The 19631-nt window shown below is 39.8% G+C and overlaps 1 protein-coding gene across 7 annotated transcripts in view; it reads left to right on the top strand.

Annotated features, from left to right (window-relative positions):
• The window catches only part of PTPRK (protein tyrosine phosphatase receptor type K), a 584676-nt gene that overhangs the window by 496015 nt on the left and 69030 nt on the right, over nt 1-19631 (top strand). For all 7 annotated transcript variants that reach the window (XM_075924132.1, XM_075924131.1, XM_075924134.1 and 4 more), the window contains exons 12-13: nt 2346-2619; nt 5192-5228. In XM_075924132.1, the coding sequence (XP_075780247.1) occupies nt 2346-2619; nt 5192-5228 (311 nt within the window). The remainder of the gene's footprint in view (nt 1-2345; nt 2620-5191; nt 5229-19631) is intronic.

The raw sequence follows: 19631 nt of genomic DNA, 5'->3' as shown, positions 1-19631 counted from the left end.
CTCCTTATAAACTGACAGATTTATTGGAGCATAAGCTTTCGTGGGCAAAGACCCACTTTTTCAAATGCATGTCAAACTACTCTCTCTTACCAATAATAGTTGTAGTGTTTGGTGTAATGATGTAGATACTGGGATGGGATCATTTTAGTAAATGGAGTTAGGTAAGGATAGCTTTTAAAATGGACGATTTAAATTGCCATTTGCCTTTTGAGCTTCCAGTTTTGCATTGAGGGAACATTATTAAGAACATTTCAAAAGACTGTATGCACAAGCCTTTTACAACTGTTTATGAGAGGGGCAGGGCTGGCCCATGCCCTTTTGGCGCCCTGGGCCCGGGTGCACGGCACATGCACTCTGTGGGTGAGGGGAACAGGCAGCTCCGTGGGAGCTGGTTCCCCATGTGTGTTGCCTCTCGCCTTCCCCTCCATTATGTTTCTGATTCAGAGGCAAGAGGGGGAGGGAGAGTGCATGTATTTGACAGGATTAACCGATAAACCCAGACTTATCAGTTAATCGTATAGTTGACTACACGTTGACATCCCTAATGGACACTGTTAAAGATGAATTGGCTAATATGTAGGTCTTCTACCCCCTTCTCTCGGTCAAATTTTTGGCTAATAAAAAGAAAATATTTATCTGAAATCGAATAATCTCTAGAAGGACTGAAATGGAACTATGTTGAAAACTGCACTTCTCAGCTGAATGACATAACAGTATATTCCAGGAGATAGTTTTCTTGCAGTCGTGTGCACATAGAGATGTCCTTCCACTTTTCCTGCTAGTTTTATTCATGTAAACTGGCAGGATATTGCAGTTGACAAGTTTCCTTCTCTCCTGGAACTTCAGAGAGTGGAGTCCGTTCCAGTTCATTGGCAGCTCACAATAAAGGAGCTGTAGCAAATATGAAGCAACTGAGTGACACTTCCAAAACTCTGGTCAGTTTCACTCCTCCTGTTTGGAAGACTTTTAAGCAGGAATGAAACTGACAATCTTGTCAGGTTAATTCAACTATTTCTGCTCTTGCCTACTTCCCAGAGATAATTGAATGAGCATTTTTCAAGCTCAGGGCTACAAGAAATCCCCCTTTCCATCCACTTTTTTGTTTTCCAGCATAAGAACTTATCTTTGTTCTTCCTTTGTGAAAAAAAAAATCTGCTGCTGCAGAACATTGAATGCTGATAATGGGTTGGTAACATACGGTAGTTATGTAGTTCTTCAACAGGGAAGAAGAATTATAATTACCTTTTCTCTTTAGAGAGCATGATTTTGAAAAGTGACCAAGCTTTGGACCATTTCAAAAAAGGTATTGGCAGGTTTGGGTTAGAGTTTTAATAGGCTGAATGCCATCTGCTTCAACAATTTGTAACATTTTATTGTTGACAACTGCAGAGAAATGAGGCAGTCTATTTTGGTGGAGTGGACAGATTTCTGTCCATCTGTGCTTGTATTATAGCGTGTCACTTGTATTTTAGATCTGCATAGCTCTGAGCCAAGATAGATGCCTTAGCAAGGTCAAGAGGTGGGAGAAGTCTGTCAGCACATTCTGTCTCTAATGATATGACAACTGCAAATTGGTGCTTCAAGCACTGCCTGGAGGCAGTCATTATGTTGGGCCTTGAAGCTGAGCTTGCTATAATATCATTTCAAAGGAAAATGCTAACTTCATATGCCTCCGAATATCAGACAAAGAGCCTAATCTATTACAATGTACGGTTAATGTCAGAGTCTCAGAGAAGTAGAAATGTTTATCTGTATGTATCTGCAAAAACAACAGAGAGTCTTGTGACACCTGATTTATTTGGGCATAAGCTTTCGTGGGTAAAAAAACACTTTGTATTTACCCACTTTCGCGGGTAAAAAACACAGATGTATCTGACAAAGTGTATTTTACCCACAAAAGCTTATGCCCAAATAAATCTGTTAGTCTTTAAGGTGCCACAGGTCTCCTCACTGTTAATGTCAGAGTCATCATGGATTTCTTAATAACAAAACATTTCAGAGGTGAGAGGGATTTTTTTATTTGCTTTTGTTTCTTTGTATTGTTAGAAAATATATTAAAAGAAATTATTGAAAGAGTAAGAAAAAATAAAAATGCATATGTAAAATAAAATCAGTGAACATGGTTTTTCTGCTGTAGAATAGGTCTAAAAGTGATTTATTTTTATAAAATGCATAACAGTGGTACAGCATTTCACAGCTGAGTTGCATAGCTTCAGCATAACTTTTGCAAGCTTTTTGTCTTTTTTCCCCCCCAGTCACTATCTTTTTAAACTGAACCCAGCATCATGTTTTTGTGTAATTTGAGAATTACAGATGACCGGCTCATTGTTTCCCTCTTTATAAAGTGCTTACCAGATTGTGGTTGAGGAGCTGCACCCACACCGAACAAAGCGAGAAACAGGCACAATGGAGTGCTACCAAGTTCCAGTCACATACCAAAATGCTGTAAGCGGAGGCTCACCATATTATTTTGCTGCTGAGTTGCCCCCTGGTAACCTTCCTGAACCAGCCCCTTTCACTGTTGGTGATAATAGAACATACCAGGGCTTTTGGAACCCACCTCTGGCTCCTCGGAAAGGCTACAATATCTATTTCCAAGCCATGAGCAGTGTTGAGAAGGTAAGTGCCAGCTATATTTTCCTGTTGGAAATAGCTCAGATGGTAATCCTGTTGATGACTCTCAAAGTTAGGTGTAGTTTGTCGGTGCTGTTCTAACCTGGCACTGGCTTCTGTACTGTAACTATATGGCTTTGAGCCATCTATTTTTCACACTACACCTGCTTCTTAGTAATTATTAATAGCTGAGACTATAATAAATCTCATGGTAATAGTTTGAGTGAAATAATTTCAGCTGTGTGATTCTGCCTCCTCAGTAAATAACATCCATTATTTTTCTTGTAACTCTCAATACTTGCACACTTCAAAAGATTAAATTACTGCAGGATAAAGAGAACTTACTTTGCTCAGCAGGCTAATTAAATGATGTAAACTTTTCAGGACTCTGACACCAAACATCAAATAAAAAGTAAAAATCCCCAGATTATGAAGTAACCCTGTGTCCATGGTATGTTAGTGAGCATTTTTATACACAATTCTACTTTGATTGCTTGACTACTGTGCAGTAGTTAAGGGTATGGCTTTAGATTGCTTTCAGTGCCTCCTTACTTTTTCATTTTTGGCACAGCTGTTGAGCACTGCCGCTGATTCTGTATGTATATTGCAAAGAACAAAATGACAGGAAGCTGCTCTCTGAAGAGGGTTCCAGGTGTGAAAAACAACATGACTTTTCAAACCTCATGCTGTTGTCATTGAATTATTTTCTTTTGTAAACTGAAATATAGCAGGGGGGAAGGACAATCGTGTTCAGCACAGTAACTTGAGATATTTAAAAATTCAGTTTATGAATTATGCTTTAGATAAGTATAGTTCTATAGGAAATCGCTACGTTCTGGGCATAAAGCCCCTATTTCAGGTGTGCAGGGGGGATTAAGTGAAATTGCTGGGATAAGCAGCTAGATTGAAGGCAAATGATCTTCACCTGGTCCTTCTGAAAGAAATAGAAGCCATTTGTACCCTTCTATTTGGATTTCTGCTGTGGCTAATAATAAATCACAGCTATTGAATAGATTGCCATTGAGTTTGTTGAACAAATTCTCACGTATACCTGTAATTATGAACATTGCCCCTTCATCATATAAAGGTAGGAAAAAATGCTATGTCTAATGAAATTACACACTACTATGAAGCTGGAGGATTTTTCTGATGAGACAGACTTTTCTCTTGATAAATTTAATTGAGGCAAACAAAGGGAAGGAAATTCTACCTGTCACATATACATATATACTTCCCTCACCACCTTCATTAATCCACCTAACAACTTTCGTTGGCTTCCAACAACTTAACTGGGTTCTGAGGTAATTGATATTTCATACCATATGTAATGATTGAAAAATAAACCCAATCAATGCCCAAAAAAAGCCCCAGAATAGATCCATGTTTTATTTTCTGTATTGTAATAGGTAATGACCGAAAGCTGAGGGAGACAATTTGATCTGACATTTGAGAGAGGTTGCGTATGTATGATATAAAAACCTGGGACAGATTTCTGTTCACGATTTTCATTAGTTTTGTTACCAGTTGCTGGTATATGTTTTACCATAATGTACATAGAATACTGTTGTACACTGTGTGTCTGACCCTGCAGAATATTTCAGCGCTTATTTAACCTGAAATCAGTAGGATTACTCCCATGTATATGCAAAAGTGCTCTTTTGGGTTGGAGCCTACATTACACACTGGTTGCTGCAGAAAATGTAAAGGCAGAGCACATATTAGCCAATACCTAAGGAAAATTCACCATAGGTTATATTGACATTTCTGATATCAACTCAGTGGAGCTTTTATCTGAGCTGAACAATGCCTCTTGATTGAACACGTCATATACGTTTTTAGCAGAGGATCTCTCTTTATTGATTTGTATATCACAGTTTTCCAAAGCGGTTGGCACAGAACTTTTGAAATAAATAATTCTTGTGTGTGCTTACATTTTGTTGTTGTTTTGTTTTTGTCTTTTTTTGAGGAGGGAGTGAGGGGAAGAGTCAAGAAAAGAAATATGGAATCCTGAAGGCAATAATATAGATAGGAAAGAAATGCTGTTTGGGGGAAAATACAGATCTTGCTGTATTAAATTGGGTTTAATCATTGGCTAATTACTTGTTAAAACAGACCTACATAGTTTTAAGGGGCTAGTTACATCCCATCACAGAAACTTTTTTCATTTTTATATTAGCTTTAAAGTATCATATTAAATCTAAAGAGAGTGACTACAGAAAAAGGCTAACATATTCAGATAAGATTAAAACTGTTTCTTACATTGGTGCATAGCCAATTCCTTTCTCCAACTGCTAAGTGATCTCATGCATTGTATGAATCACTGGTGGAAAAAAAATAAATATAATTTGTATGTGTATATAAGTAAAATATGTGCAAGTCCTTTGTAGTAAATAACTATAAACCTAGAGTATGATTGATAATTAGTTAACAATTTTACTGAGCTTGCTACCTCTGATGAGACAAAATTCTTTTACTCATCGGTCTCCACTACCCTATGCAATACTAATACTGTTCGCGAAGTGAGAGAAATTGAACTATTAATTTGACTATATTTTCTTTAATTTTCCTCCCTTAACAGGAAACGAAAACTCAGTGTGTTCGAATTGCTACTAAAGGTAAGAGGTTTTTCCCCCTCTAAAAAAGGGCTGTTTTGCTTGCTTTAGACCTAATTAAATATGATGTTTCTGTTAGAGAGTATTTGTACCTGTGCCCAGTTATATTGCAGCAAAATATTTTGACTCACTTGGAGGGTTTTAGTAATGGGATGCCACTTCTTATGTTTCGGTGTTTTGCCTGGAGATGACTGTTTTAAGAATAAGCAGAATTTAGACAAAATCAGTTAAACCTCATTTCAGTAGTTTGCATTCTTTGAGGTCTTGTCATTGTGAACAGCTGAATAAGTGTAAGTAGCCAGTTGGCATGGATTAAATCTGTCTGTTGTGCTGACAGGTACTGGAGAGCTGGGTGTGGTTTTTTATTCAAATTGAGAAATGCTAGGCTAGTAATTTACATAAATAAGAGCTCACTGACTTGTGGATATTTATAATGGAGGGTTGATTTGAAGAAGGCTTGCATTTTTTAATATCAAGAGATAGTCAAGTATGAGATGAGTTGAGAGCTGCCAGAGTAAATCATGTTGACCCACATACGGCAGCATAATCATATGGTGCCCATTCAAGAAATTATTTCATCTTCAAATAAGGATTTAGAATACATCTCATCAGTATCTTCTCCTCTGACTGTATTTATAACCACTAATTTGAGAGTTACTTGATTGTGTCAACAGCAGGGAGAGTTATTTCCTAGATTCTAACAACATAAAGAATAAAGGACTCTGAACTCCTCAGGAGCCTAGTGTTACTTCTGTTGTGTCTATTTGTATCACACAGTGATGTACAACTTACAATTAATGTTGCATCTGAACAAATGGGCAGGCTTAATTTACAGTAGCCTTTTTTCATCTCTTCAATTATTAGCTGAGTTAAAAGCTTGTGATGTGTTTACCTCTTATTTGTTGGTAGTCACTAAGCCTACGTCTACAATGGCAAGATTTTGCGCAAATACTTTTAACGCGAGAGTTTTTGCGTTAAAGTATTTGCACAAGAGAGCGTCTACACTGGCATGTGTTTTTGCGCAAGAGATGTGCTTTTGCACAAAAGCAACCGTGCCAGTGTAGATTCTCTCTTGTGCAAGAAAGCTCCGATGGCCATTTTAGCCATAGGGCTTTCTTGCGCAAGAAATTCACGTTGCCTATCTACACTGGCCTCTTGGGCAAGAACACTTGCGCAAGAGGGCTTTTTCCTGAGTGGGAGCGTCATATTTCTTGCGCAAGAAGCACTGATTTCTTACATTAGAACGTTAGTGTTCTTGTGCAAGAACTCGCAGCCAGTGTAGACAGGTGGCAAGTTTTTGCGCAAAAGCTTATGCTTTTGCACAAAATCTTGCCAATGTAGATGTAGCCTAAATGTTTTCACTAGAACAAGGAAAAGAACGTGGGGTTCTTGAGACAAATTAGTATAGTATTTTCTTAAAATGAGTTAAGATAATAAAAGTAAGGAAGTTAAATGAGTTAAGTCTTCTGCAAAGAATAAAGCCATGTGAGCTTTCTGTTGTTTACCTGACAAAATGAAATGTTTGAACTGAAATAAATTATCATCATGAGCAAATATGTATGTATCAATATGCATATGTTGCAGTTATTAGGGATGGGGGAGATCTTTAAAAGGTTCTGACGTATTCTAGAAATGTTGCAGAAGTGATAACAGTAAAATATATTACCAGCAATGTTCTAACACAATGCAGAATTGTCTCAGTTGGGTGATGGTATAGGGCAAGAAACATGGAATATTGTCATCTCCTTTACAATATCTGTCAGTTAATCTCACAGCAACATGCACAGTAGCAAGATTCCTATCACGCAGTGGTTTGTGTGACCTTGTCCCCTGTAATAAAAATACAATGAGTATGGCTTACTAGTATGATTGACTGCTTAACCATGGCTGAAGCAACTCCACTTGGAGCACTAGCATTGACAGAGATGTCAACACTATACCCAGTAAAGTACAATTGAAAGTACAGCAAGGAGTCCTGTAGCACTTTAAAGACTAACGGATTTATTTGGGCATAAGCTTTCGTGGGCAAAAACCCGTTTGTCATGCTTCTGATGAAGTAGGTTTTTGCCCATGAAAATTTATGCCCAGATAAATCTGTTTAGTCTTTAAAGTGCTACAGGCCTCATTATTATTATGTTTGATGATATAGACTAACATGGCTACCCATATGAGACAATTGAAGAGAATATGTTTTCCATCAGTTTCAACTTCTGCTATGCTTTCTATGAGGACATTAATGATATAATTTGAGGTCCCTCTTAGGAAAAATATTTTCACACTTAAATTATTATATAATGCATTTATTTTTTTTTAAATTGTTAATATATCAGGCTGTCTTAAATATATGGGAGAATAATTTCATTACTCACATTAGTTTGTTTTAGCTTATAGCCCTCAGAAAGGCATAGTTTATTCCTACTCAGCTTTTCCAACTAGAATATTTTATTTCACTGAAATGAATATATTCATAAGGAAATACTCAGTGTGTTGCCAATAGAACTAGTGCATCAACTGTGACATCAGCGAATTGAACTAGATTTTGTTACAAAGTTTTGTGTGGCTCTGTGCCATCTCTTATGACTTTAAGCAGCCCTGCAGGTAGCCAATCAAATTGAGCTTTCCCGTTGAACTTTCTGAAAAGTTTTATTTAAATTAGTTTTAAAAATGCATATAAAGTCAAGGAACATTTCAGTTGTGCAAATGACTTGCACCCTACTTATAGTTTAGGGTTCAACACAGTGTTTCTGACATGCAGTGAGTTACTTAATTCACAGGACTGGTTTAAACTAATCTTCCTGTTTTGCCTTATGGACTATGTGGTCTGTCAGTTTATAGCTGTATTTTTCACAGTGTTGTTTTAGGACATAGAAATGGGAAAAATATAACTTCATAATGCTAGTTATGTCGTTCTCAGTTATTTGAAGATGTTCATATCCCTGAAAATTGTATCTTTAATTTAACTTTTCTATATTTATTCACCATAATATTAATAGGTTACATGCCATTAATTTTGTTCAAAGGGTTTCCATTCTTGTAACCATTGATGAACTGATTCCTTGTACTGATAACCAACTGCTGAGGGTCACTAAGTGTAAATTGAAGTGTCTTGTTTTCCTATACTCAGAAAATATTTTCTTATGTAACACATCATCTTACATGTCTTAACAAAATGAGCTGACTGGAGTGAGACCTCCCCTACATAATGTTGGCTAGATACCTCTAGAGCAGTGGTTCAGGCTGTAGGCTTGGGGCTCGTTCCACCTCCTACCCCTACCCCGTGCAGCAGGGATTTAGTCATCATTAGTGGTTGGCTGGTGGTCAGAGAAAGGTCTGCATTGAGCGGGGTGGGTTCATGGGCCAAAAAGTTTGAGAATTACTACTCTAAGCCTTATACACCCCACACAAGTGCTTAGGGCTGCTAGGCATGGAGCTGCTGCAGCTAGGGGACAGATCCTTCTTCCCGAGCCAAAGTAGCGTCTTACTGGGGGCTGGAGGAGTGCACCTCTTCCTCCATGGCAGCAGCTCCTTGATAGCCCTGCTGGGGCTGGAGGAATGTACCTTTTTTTCCTAGTTATGGCTGCTCCCTGCTAGATTGGCTCTGCAACTCCCATTGGCTTCAAATCACAGTCCGTGAGAGCTACGGAGGGCAGTGCCAACAGGTGAATGCGGAGCAGTGTGGAGACACCTTCCTCCTGCCAAACAGGAACTGCTCTAGGTGAGCACCCTGTGCCCCAGCCCTGAGCCCCTTCACCATCCTAGCTCCCTCTTAGACCCCATGCCAACCCTGAGCCCCCACCTGCACCCTAACTCCTCTCCAAACCCCACCTCCCCACCCCAGCCTCCTTCCCTGTGCCCACTCCTGCATTCCAAACTCCTTGGCCCCAGCCTGAAACCCTCTCCTGTATCCCAAATACCTCATTCCCCAGCCATGAGCCTGTTCCCATATTCCAAACCCCGAGGCCTCACCCCTGCCAGAAATCATCCATGTTCAGAATGAATTTTTTTATGTCACCAATATGGAGGTGATAAGTCACTCACCATCTCCATATTGGTGCACCTGACTAATTTCATTCCTCGCATGGACATAAAAAATTAGAGGGAACACTGCTTCTAAGCAGCAATTCTTGTTTTAATTATACTTACTGTTCTTTCATACTGGTCTATTCAACAAACTGGTGGGTCATATGTCCCTTGTTGTTAAAATAATTCTAGCTACAGTTTACTAGTATGATCTTAAATGTGAACAGGGAAAAACTAAGATGGTGGCATGCTGAAATTCCATTTTCTCCTCTGGACAGCTCTCTTGCCCGCCCCTCCTCTAAATGATTACAATGACCCCTTCTGCTCTTGGAAATCTATTAGGTATTCATTTAGGTTAAATATCAGAAAGCTTCATGTATTTAAGGATCAATCAATAACTCAGAAACATCTTTCAGATTTCTTTTTTCCCCCACCCCTAATCTCTACCCTCTGCCTCTTGGTGCAAAGCATCCTTTAGTATTTGTATTTCCCACTAGAGGAAGAGTTTCAAGTGCTACAAATTTTCATTTGAGATCAGAAATACCATCAGCCACAATTTTAAGGATACAACTTCAGTATATTCACATTTATAGCCTCTAAAGGATATAAAGCACTCTAAAATCAGTGGCAGGACTCTTACTGACCTCAGGACCTTTGGATTGAAACCCACTTGCAATAGGAATGAATTCACCAAATAGTAAGCCAAACATTCGACCCAGACTTTTATTTCTAAAAACAGATTAAAAAGTCATTTTCTATTATTTTTTAATTATTTCCAGATTTTTGAATTATTTCCTGCTGTATTCATTTTTGAAATAGATATTTCAAAACCGAACACAGCAGGGAACAGATTATCCAACAAGTTCTTAGACATATTGGAGACCATTTTTTTTAATTTCAGATGGTTGTGAAAGCTACTGGGGGGAAGCTGTTCTAGATTTCATTTTAACAAATAGGGGAGGAACTGGTTAAAAGTTTGAAAGTGAATGGCAGTTTGGGTGAAAGTGATCATGAAATCATAGAGTTCATGATTCTAAGGAATGGTAGAAGAGAGAATAGCAAACTAAAGACAATGGATTTCAGGAAGGCAAATTTTAGTAAACTCAGAGTGCTGGCAGGTTTTCAAAGAAACATTCTTAAGGGCCCAAAAGCAAACTATTCCCCTGCATAGAAAAGATAGAAAGTATGCCATCAGACTACCTTGGCTTCCCCAGGAGATCTTAGATGACTTAAAAATTAAAAAAGGAGTCATATAAAAAGAGGAAACTAGGTCAGATTACAAAGGATGAATATAAGTAAATAACACAAGTATGAAGGGGCAAGGTTAGAAAGGCAAAGCACAAAACAAGTTCAATCTAGCTAGAGACATAAAGCGCCACAAGAAAACATTCTACAAATATATTAGAAGCAAGAAGATGACCAAGGACAGGGTAGGTCCATTGTTCAGTGAAGAGGGAGAAACAATATCAGGAAACTTGGAAATGGCAGAGGCGCTTAATGATTTCTTTGTTTCGGCTTTTACCAGGAAGATTGATGGTGATGGGATGCCTAACATAGTGAATGCTAGTGGAAATGGGGTAGGTTTAGAAGTTAACATAAAGAAAAAACAAGTTAAAAGTTTCTTAGAAAAGTTAAATGTCTTCAGGTCACCAGAGCCTGATGAAATGCATCCTAGAATACTCAAGGAACTGATAGAGGAGGTATCTGAGCTTTTATCTATCATCTTTGAAAAATCATGAAAGTCAGGAGAGATTCCAGAAGACTGAAAAGGGCAAATATAGTGCCCATCTATAAAAAGGGAAATAAGAACAACCCAGAAAACTATAGACCAGCCAGTTTAGCTTCAATGCCAAATAATGGAGCAAGTAATTAAGGAATTAATCTGCAAACATCTGGAAAATAATGTGATGGCGAACAGCCAGCATGGATTTGTAAAGAACAAATCATGTCAGACTAATCTGATAGCTTTTTTTGATAGGATAACAAGTCTTATGGATAAGGGACAAGTTGTGGAGATGGTATAACTAGACTTTGGTACAACATATGAGAGACCATATCCAGACCTTCTTATCAATAAACTAGGGAAGTATAACATAGATGGGGCTAATATAAGGGGGGGTGCATAACTTGTTGGATAACTGTTCTCAGAGAATAGTTATATTAGTGGTTCACAGTCATGCTGGAAGGGCATATTGAGTGGGGTCCTAGAGGGATCTGTTTTGGGACTGGTTCTGTTCAATATCTTCATTAGTGATTTAGATACTGGCACAGAGAGTACGCTTATTAAGTTTGCAGACGATACCAAGCTGGGAGGGGTTGCAACTGCTTTGGAGGATAGGGTCATAATTCAAAATGATCCGGACAAACTAGAGAAATGGTTTGTAGAAGGGAGGTAAACAGGATGAAGTTTAATAAGGAGAAATGCAAAGTACTCCACTTTGGAAGAAACAGTCAGTTTCACACATGCAGAATGGTAAGCGACTACCTAGGAAGCAGTACTGCAGAAAGGGATCTAGTGGTCATAGTCGACCACAAGCTAATATGCATCAACGGGGAGTTTTAGGTTGGACATTAGGAAGTACTTCTTAACTGCCCGGGTGGTTAAACACTGGAATATATTGCCTAGCAAGACTGTGGAATCTCCATCACTGGAGGTATTTAAGAGTAGGTTAGATAGATTTGTGTCTAGATTGGGGTGGGCAATAATTTTCACAGGGGGGCCATTTAATGAATTTTGGTACATGTTCAAGGGCTGGGCTTTACCCCAAGGTGGAAGGAGTGGGGCTGGGCACGAGCCTCTCCCCAGAGTTGTCTGGGACTGGAGGCTTTGAATTAAAAACACAGCAAAGGGCTCACAGCTCCATGCCCCACTGTTAATGCATTTCCTGGCAGCCGCCCGGAGTTGCTACAGCTATTTAAATGGCTCACACCTCCTGCACCTGCCAAGGTAGAGCTACGACCAGGAGCCATGAGACATTTAAATAGGATCCTGCTGCCTCAGCCATCGCCTGGAAATTTAGTGACATAGGCATCAGGATATAAACAGAAAGTGGCCAGATGCAGTCTGTGGACCGGATCAAAGCTCTGGGCCAGATCCAGCCCCTAAACTGCATCTTGCCCAGCCTGGACCTAGATGGTTCTTGGTCCTGCTGTGAGGGCTTGATGACCTCTCGAGGTCCCTTCCAGTTATAGTATTCTATGATGCTATGAAAAGGCATTTTCTTCTATCGGCATAAAGTAAACACACATTCCGATGGAGGGATCAAACAAATGTTGCTTCTACCAGCAACATCAACTAAAATTTCAAGGACTTTTTTTATGTGAATGTTCATATTGGGGGGGAAAAGAATGCTGAACTGTATTTATTCTTTTTTAACATTTTGGGACTGGACTACAAGTCCCATCACTCACTTACACACTATTTATTTCTTGTCATAGTTGCTTTATCCTAATTTAATTTTATTATTTTCCTTATTTTTATAATACTTATAAACTAGACAAAATACCAGTATTGATATTCTTGTCAAACATTGCATCCTGATAACTAACCATCAGTCTGTAACATACTGCCTCATCCATTTCCTGGCTATTAGCAGTTGGTTGTCCCATTTGTCCTCTTAAATGTCTATTTACATGCTAAATTATTTGAAGTATCATTCTTCTCTAGTGCTTTTAATTTAGTTTCTTTTCCTTTGCGGCCAATGTAATTTAAAATGGTAAAATGAAATGCCATCACACAGCATGCTGGTGAAAGCTCACTTGAAATTTTTGTACATTCATACATCAAAATTTGTGGAAATCCTAAATGTGATTGAACAGTAATACTATAATAAATTTCTTAGTTTTAAGTGGTCTTGGCTGATTCTGAAGCTGAAGTATGTACTCTTTATTCGTTCATCTGTAAATACTTTGGTTAAGGTAGTTAAAGCATTCCTTATAGATTATATGTTGATAAATATGTTCAGTGCTGTGTAATAGTTAAACTTTGCCCCCAAATTAATTTGGAAACTTGCTCACTCTCTTTTACAAATAACATGCAAAACTTCTGCAGATGTTAAGTATACTTTGTAATACACCTTTTTCTTTCTCTTTTACTTTCCTAAGCAAGAAAACTATTCCCTCATACCCTAAAAAATGTGCATTGCAGCTAAGGAATGCCTTTTTTTTTCCAGTTAGTAACTTGGCAGAGAGTTGTGTGACTGAAATTGGAGATTGTGCATATTACTATCCACATCTGAAAACTACTGTGACTGAGCATTCTTTTCCAGAAAGAAGGGGGGAAAGAGATGCAGTGAGGTCACGGGGAGAACTCATGTTGATGCTGGGAGTGTAATCAGACTAAAGAAGACAGAAGAAGGAATCAGGGTCACAATGTAATTCCAGCAAAATGCAGGACTATGTAGCACTTGAAAGACTAACAAGATGGTTTATTAAATGATGAGCTTTCATGGGCCAGACCCACTTCCTCAGATCAAATAGTGGAAGAAAATAGTCACCACCATATATACCAAAGGACACAATTAAAAAAAATGAATACACATGAAAAGGACAAATCACATTTCAGAACAGAAGGGGAATGCGGGGAAGGAAGGAAGGTAAGTGTCTGTGAGTTAATGATATTAGAGGTGGGGAAAATTAGATGTCTGTGAGCTAATGGTATTAGAGGTGATAATTGGGGAAGCTATCTTGGTAATGGGTAAGGTAGTTGGGGTCTTTGTTCATTCCCTCCGGGAGAGTGTCGAATTTTAACATGAATGACAGTTCAGAGGATTTCCTTTCAGGTGCAGATGGTTAAGTCATTGAGATAGTGTCCTTTCTGGTTGAAATGGCAAGAAATAGTTTTTTCTTTGTGATCTTGTCTGATATCTGTTTTGTGGGCATTAATCCTTTGGCGAAGTGTCTGAGACGTTTGTCCAATGTACATAGCAGACGGACACTTTCGGCACGATAGCATAAATTATATTTCTGGATGCGCAGGAATATGTGTTCTTGATCTTATAACTCACTTGGTTAGGTCCAATAATGGTATCAGCAAAATGAATATGTGGACAAAGCTGGCAACGGGGTTTGTTGCAAGGGAAGGTACCAGGGTTGGTATTAGTGTGGTATGTCCTGTGGTTGTTGGTAAGAATCATCTTGAGGTTAGGTGGTTGTCTATAGGAGACTATGGGTCTGTCTCCCAGAGCCTCTTGGAGTATGGTATCCCATTCCAGTATAGGCTGGAGTTTATTGATAATGTGTTGGACAGGTTTAAGTTGGGGGTTGTAGGTGATGACAAGTGGTCTATTGTTGGTTTTCTTGGGTCTTTCTTGAAGTAGATGGTTTCTAGGTATTCGTCTGGCTCTTTCAATTTGCTTTTTTATTTCTCCGGGTGGGTAGTTGAGATTTATAAATGCTTGGTAGAGATCCTGAAGCTTCTGGTCTCTGTCAGTGGGATTAGAGCAGAAGCGGTTGTATTGAAGGGCTTGGCATCTTGTTAGTCTTTAAAGTGCTACATAGTCCTGCATTTTGCTTCAGCTACACCGGACTAACACGGCTACATTTCTATTACTAATGTAATTCCAGAAATTCATCTTATATATTTAAATATTGCAACTACTAAATAACCCTCTCAACCTTTTTCAGTGTATACCAAAGGTAGAGTGGTACTCTAGAGCCGTAGTTCTCAACATTTTTGGCCTGCAGTCCACTCTGCTCAATTCAGACTTTTCTGCAGACCACCAGTCAATCACTCATGATGACAAAATGGGTGCAGAAGGAGGTGTGGGTGCGGGGTCTTGCTGGTAGGTTGTGCATAGGAGCGGGCTGAGGTTGGGGATCTGGACAGGATGTTGGGCACAGGAACAGGCTGGAGGTGGGGGCCTGGGTGGAAAGAAGGGGTGCAAGAGTGGTCTGAGGGTGGGGATCTGGGTGGAAGGTAGGGTACAGGAGCTGACTGGAGGTCTGGAAAGGAGGGAGGGTACAAGAGCGGGGTGAGGATGTGGGGGATGGAAGGGAGGGAGAGTTCAGGAGCCGTGTGGAGGTACAGGCTCATGGGAGGGGTGTGAGTGAGAGGCATGAGGGTGCGGAATCTGGGCATGAGGAGAAATGGGATGTTTACTGGCTCCATGCCTCCTGCCGCTCTGAGGCACTGCCCCTCACTGCTCCCATTGGGCATGATTCAAGCCAATGGGAGCAGTGGTGAAAGCCTCCAGGCGACCGTTTTCCTGTGCTGCCATATCCCCAGCCAGAGGGAGGGAAGCAGCAGTGAACAGAACCATTTCAACCCCCCAAAAGCCAGATCTGGGTCATTCTCCCCTCCCCCCCTTTCACCTACAGTGGAATGCTGGCATTGTCCCTCCAACCTCACGCCGGTGGGGATGTCTTTGGCTTCCTGCTGCAGGGGAGGAGGGAACACCGAGCCTATGACCTACCTTCAAGATGTTTGCAGACCACTCTTTGAGAGCCACTGGCTTAGAGGGAACCTTTCTCAGAAGTATTATATCGAGTTCCAGATGCGAGACCTATAGTTCAGTCATGTTGAAATAAATGAGATTGGTATGAATACCACTGGGTCCACCAGCTTTCTGAATGCTGATCTGAGTAAGGGATTTTTGTTTCACTGATTCCAGTAGCTGTGGAATTCATTTAATGACCTGGGCATCTGAAGCCATCTGGTATGCATAAATAACACTACTGTGTTCAACTTGATTTCAGAGGGACTATTTGCCACTCATTTAATTTTAGGAAGGCTGATGGGGAGCTGTTTGCGCCACTAGTCCACAACTCAAAGATTCCGTTTAGGAATATCAACAGTAAATTCTAAGTTACCTAATACATTTGATACTTGAAGTGTTCCCTGAGGTGAGCAATGTGAAATTAAATTACTCTGATTTATATATCATATAATCACAAACAATGAAGAGCAAGAGTCAGAAATCATCTCGCATGGTACTGTGGTGAAGATTACACTCTGCATTAGATTTGTTCCTATCTCTAATCCCCTTTATAAAACTGTCCATCAACTGAAGCTGAGCTGTTTAATGTTGCCAGAGAGCACTGAATGCATTGTGTTCTGGAATGGTTATAAGCACAAGTAATTCCAGGTTTTTTGCTCCTTCTCCCGTGTTCAGAGAATGTGGTATTTATTACTGATTTTTTTAAGCAGAACCCCCAATTTACTGCCTTTGGATAAATCAGATTATATTTTGAGTGACTCCAATAACTTTCTCAGGGAAATTGTATTTTTAAACATGTTGCAAAGTCCACTACCTCATTCAGATTCACAAATTCCAATATGAAACTTAATTTGGTTTTGTACATATTAAACTTTTGAAGCACAAAGTTTATAGGAAAAATCCTAATGCTTGACTTCCATGTATTAAAAACATTGATGCTCATACATTATGGGTTACTCTGTTTTGAGTCCAAATATTAATCACTACCAGCTTTCCTAGATTTTCAAATGTTTTTGAAACAAATTGTTAGAAAATGTGAAATAGTGATATCTGCCTATAAGCATTTGCCCATTCTTAAGTGTTTTACAAGAACTAGAGAGTAAGAATAAATGAAAGTAAATACTAGGGCAACATATTCTATTGTGCTGCACATTGACAGTGGTCTACATATTTGCTCTGGAGTTAAAAATGAACTTTTGCATTGTTTTGCTCCTTAGAGCAAAATGGCAAAATTGTGGTAATGTGTTATGCCTGAGTGACTCCTGCAGAATTTTGTGGTTGTACCACACGTGACTTTAACTAAATGACTTATTTCTCTATTGCTTTGAGTATCTACCTTCAGTGGTGACTGTATAAGCACTATGGCGGTGGGGACAATGGAGATTTTTGTGAAGGAAATGATGGCTCTGGGATGGTGGTTTGACAAACTTCAGTTGTGGGTCTGAGTCCACCATGATAGGAAGGAAGCCACAATTGTAAGCCTCAGAAATGTGCTAACAATAAGTTGAAATACTATCCCTGTTACAACAGAAATGATGATTTTCTAGCATGTATCAACCTGTGGGCACTGAATGTGCTACATCTACTGTGATCTACAAACGTGGATACAGAATCATAAATGTAAGAATATAGCCATGACAGAAAGGACAAGAGCATCCTGACTTCAGACTTTTCAGTGTGATAAGCAGCATTTTATTCTATCAATGGAGACATACCTCTAAACTGAGCTTTTGTAGCAATATTGCCATTTGCTAATACTGGTGGCAAGAACAGCTTGGACATCTCTGGTCCAGCCCCCTCGGGACCTGACCTGTCCCAAACGAGGGAATTTGCTGGACCAGAAGAGGTCCCCTGCTGCCAGCTTCCCACTTTTCCTCCCCACTGCCAGTCCCAGTTGCCCCCCTACCAGGCTGCTGCAGCCCCATAAACCCCAACTTTCCATCTCCAAACCTGCTGTCGAGGCGGTTGCATCTCTGGCCCTGACTCCACTGCCATGGCAGCCGTGTCTCCAGTCCTCGCCCTGCTATCGGAGCTGCTGCATTTCCAGCCCTGCTACTGGGGCTACCGTGGCCAATGCTGCACTACTGGGGCTCTGGCACTGATCCCAGCCCCGTGAGGCTCCTAGCTGCCAGTTCTCTTATAACTGGCATTCCTGGCCCAGGAACAGCCATGGTCCTGCCGGAGCACAGTTGTTGCTAGATGAGGGAGTCCTGGTTTTGGGAGGTCCAACCTATAATAAAAATGAAATGCCTACCATATTCTGTTTCCTCATCTCCTTCTTATTTAATTTCCTCCCTGTATACCCCTCTTTTTTCTTTCAGAATTTCTGGTCTTATTTTTATTTATTTTTTTCTTATATCCCTGCCCTCTTTACATCCTTGTCCATGTTTCACTTTTAAAATATGGTATTCCAAAATGCTCAGACAGTTAAGGGAGACATAAACCACTAGTTATGATCTGGCAGATTTTTCATTTGTATGCCTTGGTATTGAGAACATTGGACAGTGACCGAAAAGAACATGTTATTAATTACTTTAACTCTGACTGTTTTCCAGTAATCTTCGATGTGGGAATTTCTGTATGGTTAGGGCCATGATTGTGAAATGGCTGCCATCTGTTCCATCCTGAAAAAATGTCTGTTTAATTTCTGTTGCATTTTGTTAGATGGTAGTTTTATAAGGTTATGTGTTCACAGCATTTTAAAAAAAGTACAACTTCTATGTATGTAAACACTGTTTGGGATTTTTAATTATCTGCCTGATTGATTATGTAACCCATACACCTTCTGGGTGTGGTATACTGTCCCATCTAATAGCATAGACATCACCTACAGAGAGAATGAGTCTGCTCTACAGACTTAGCTATTAGCTCACTGGCTTTTAGCTCATGTGGTAGAGGCTCATGCATTAAGGTCCAGAGATCCCAGGCTTGATTCCATCTGTTGGAATTACAATTACATTAATAAACACTTCAGCCTGGTCTAGTTTGCACTTGGGTTAGTGTAAGGCAGCTTATATTAACATAAAGTGTGTCTATATTACAAAGTATCAGAGGGGTAGCCGTGTTAGTCTGAATCTGCAAGAACAACAAGAAATCCTGTGGCACCTTACAGACTAACAGATTTATTAGCGCATAAGCATCTGACGAAGTGGCCACGAAAGCTTATGCTCCAATAAATCTGTTAGTCTATAAGGTGCACAGGACTTCTTGTTGTTCTTATAGTACACAGTTGCTCCTGTAGATGTTACATCCCCCACCAAGCTAACTTAATAACTCCACCTCCATGAGACTTGTAGTGCTAAGGTTGATGTAGACAGGGCTATGCAATATCTATGTAGACTCTGCATTACTTACATTGCATTTCAGATCCACATGGAGCTCAGAGTTGTGAGTCCTGCTACCAGGCATTGACTGTTACCTGTCCTTGGAATCAGCCAAGGAATAAACCCAGACAAAGTGTGAACTGGAGCAGCACTATTTGTTTATTAGTACAAATTCTTAATGGTACGGCAGTACTCACACACACATCACATTCATGCTGGCAGCGTAGAGGCAGGCTGCAGACATGGAGAGAGTTAGTTTTGATTTCACTGGTAGGTGAAGCTGGCTGGATGACAGCTTCCCGGGAATTGGCTGCGAGGCAACAAGAGTCCCTGGAGTACCTTTGGATCTGTTGGGAGGGCTCTACTGCTTCTGGTTGAATCACAAACTTGGTGTGCTGTTACATCTTTTCAAGGAGAAGCCCTGCCCCCACCTGACTGCCTGTCACATACATTTATGAACTTTGCAGGGGTTTTCTTTAGCCATAAAAGGGAACACATGCTGTGCTACTTTGATTGGCAGTTTCTCACTCATACTTCCTCATATGTACACTGACAAGTTATATATTCATAAGCATGAATACAATTGATCCTATTAAGGCAATATGGTTTTAACAAGCATTTAACAT

This window comes from Pelodiscus sinensis, chromosome 3, assembly GCF_049634645.1.
Source record: "Pelodiscus sinensis isolate JC-2024 chromosome 3, ASM4963464v1, whole genome shotgun sequence".
Classification (NCBI taxonomy): domain Eukaryota; kingdom Metazoa; phylum Chordata; order Testudines; family Trionychidae; genus Pelodiscus; species Pelodiscus sinensis.
Note: the sequence above shows the minus strand (reverse complement) of the source record. Positions and strands in the feature narration are given on the sequence as shown.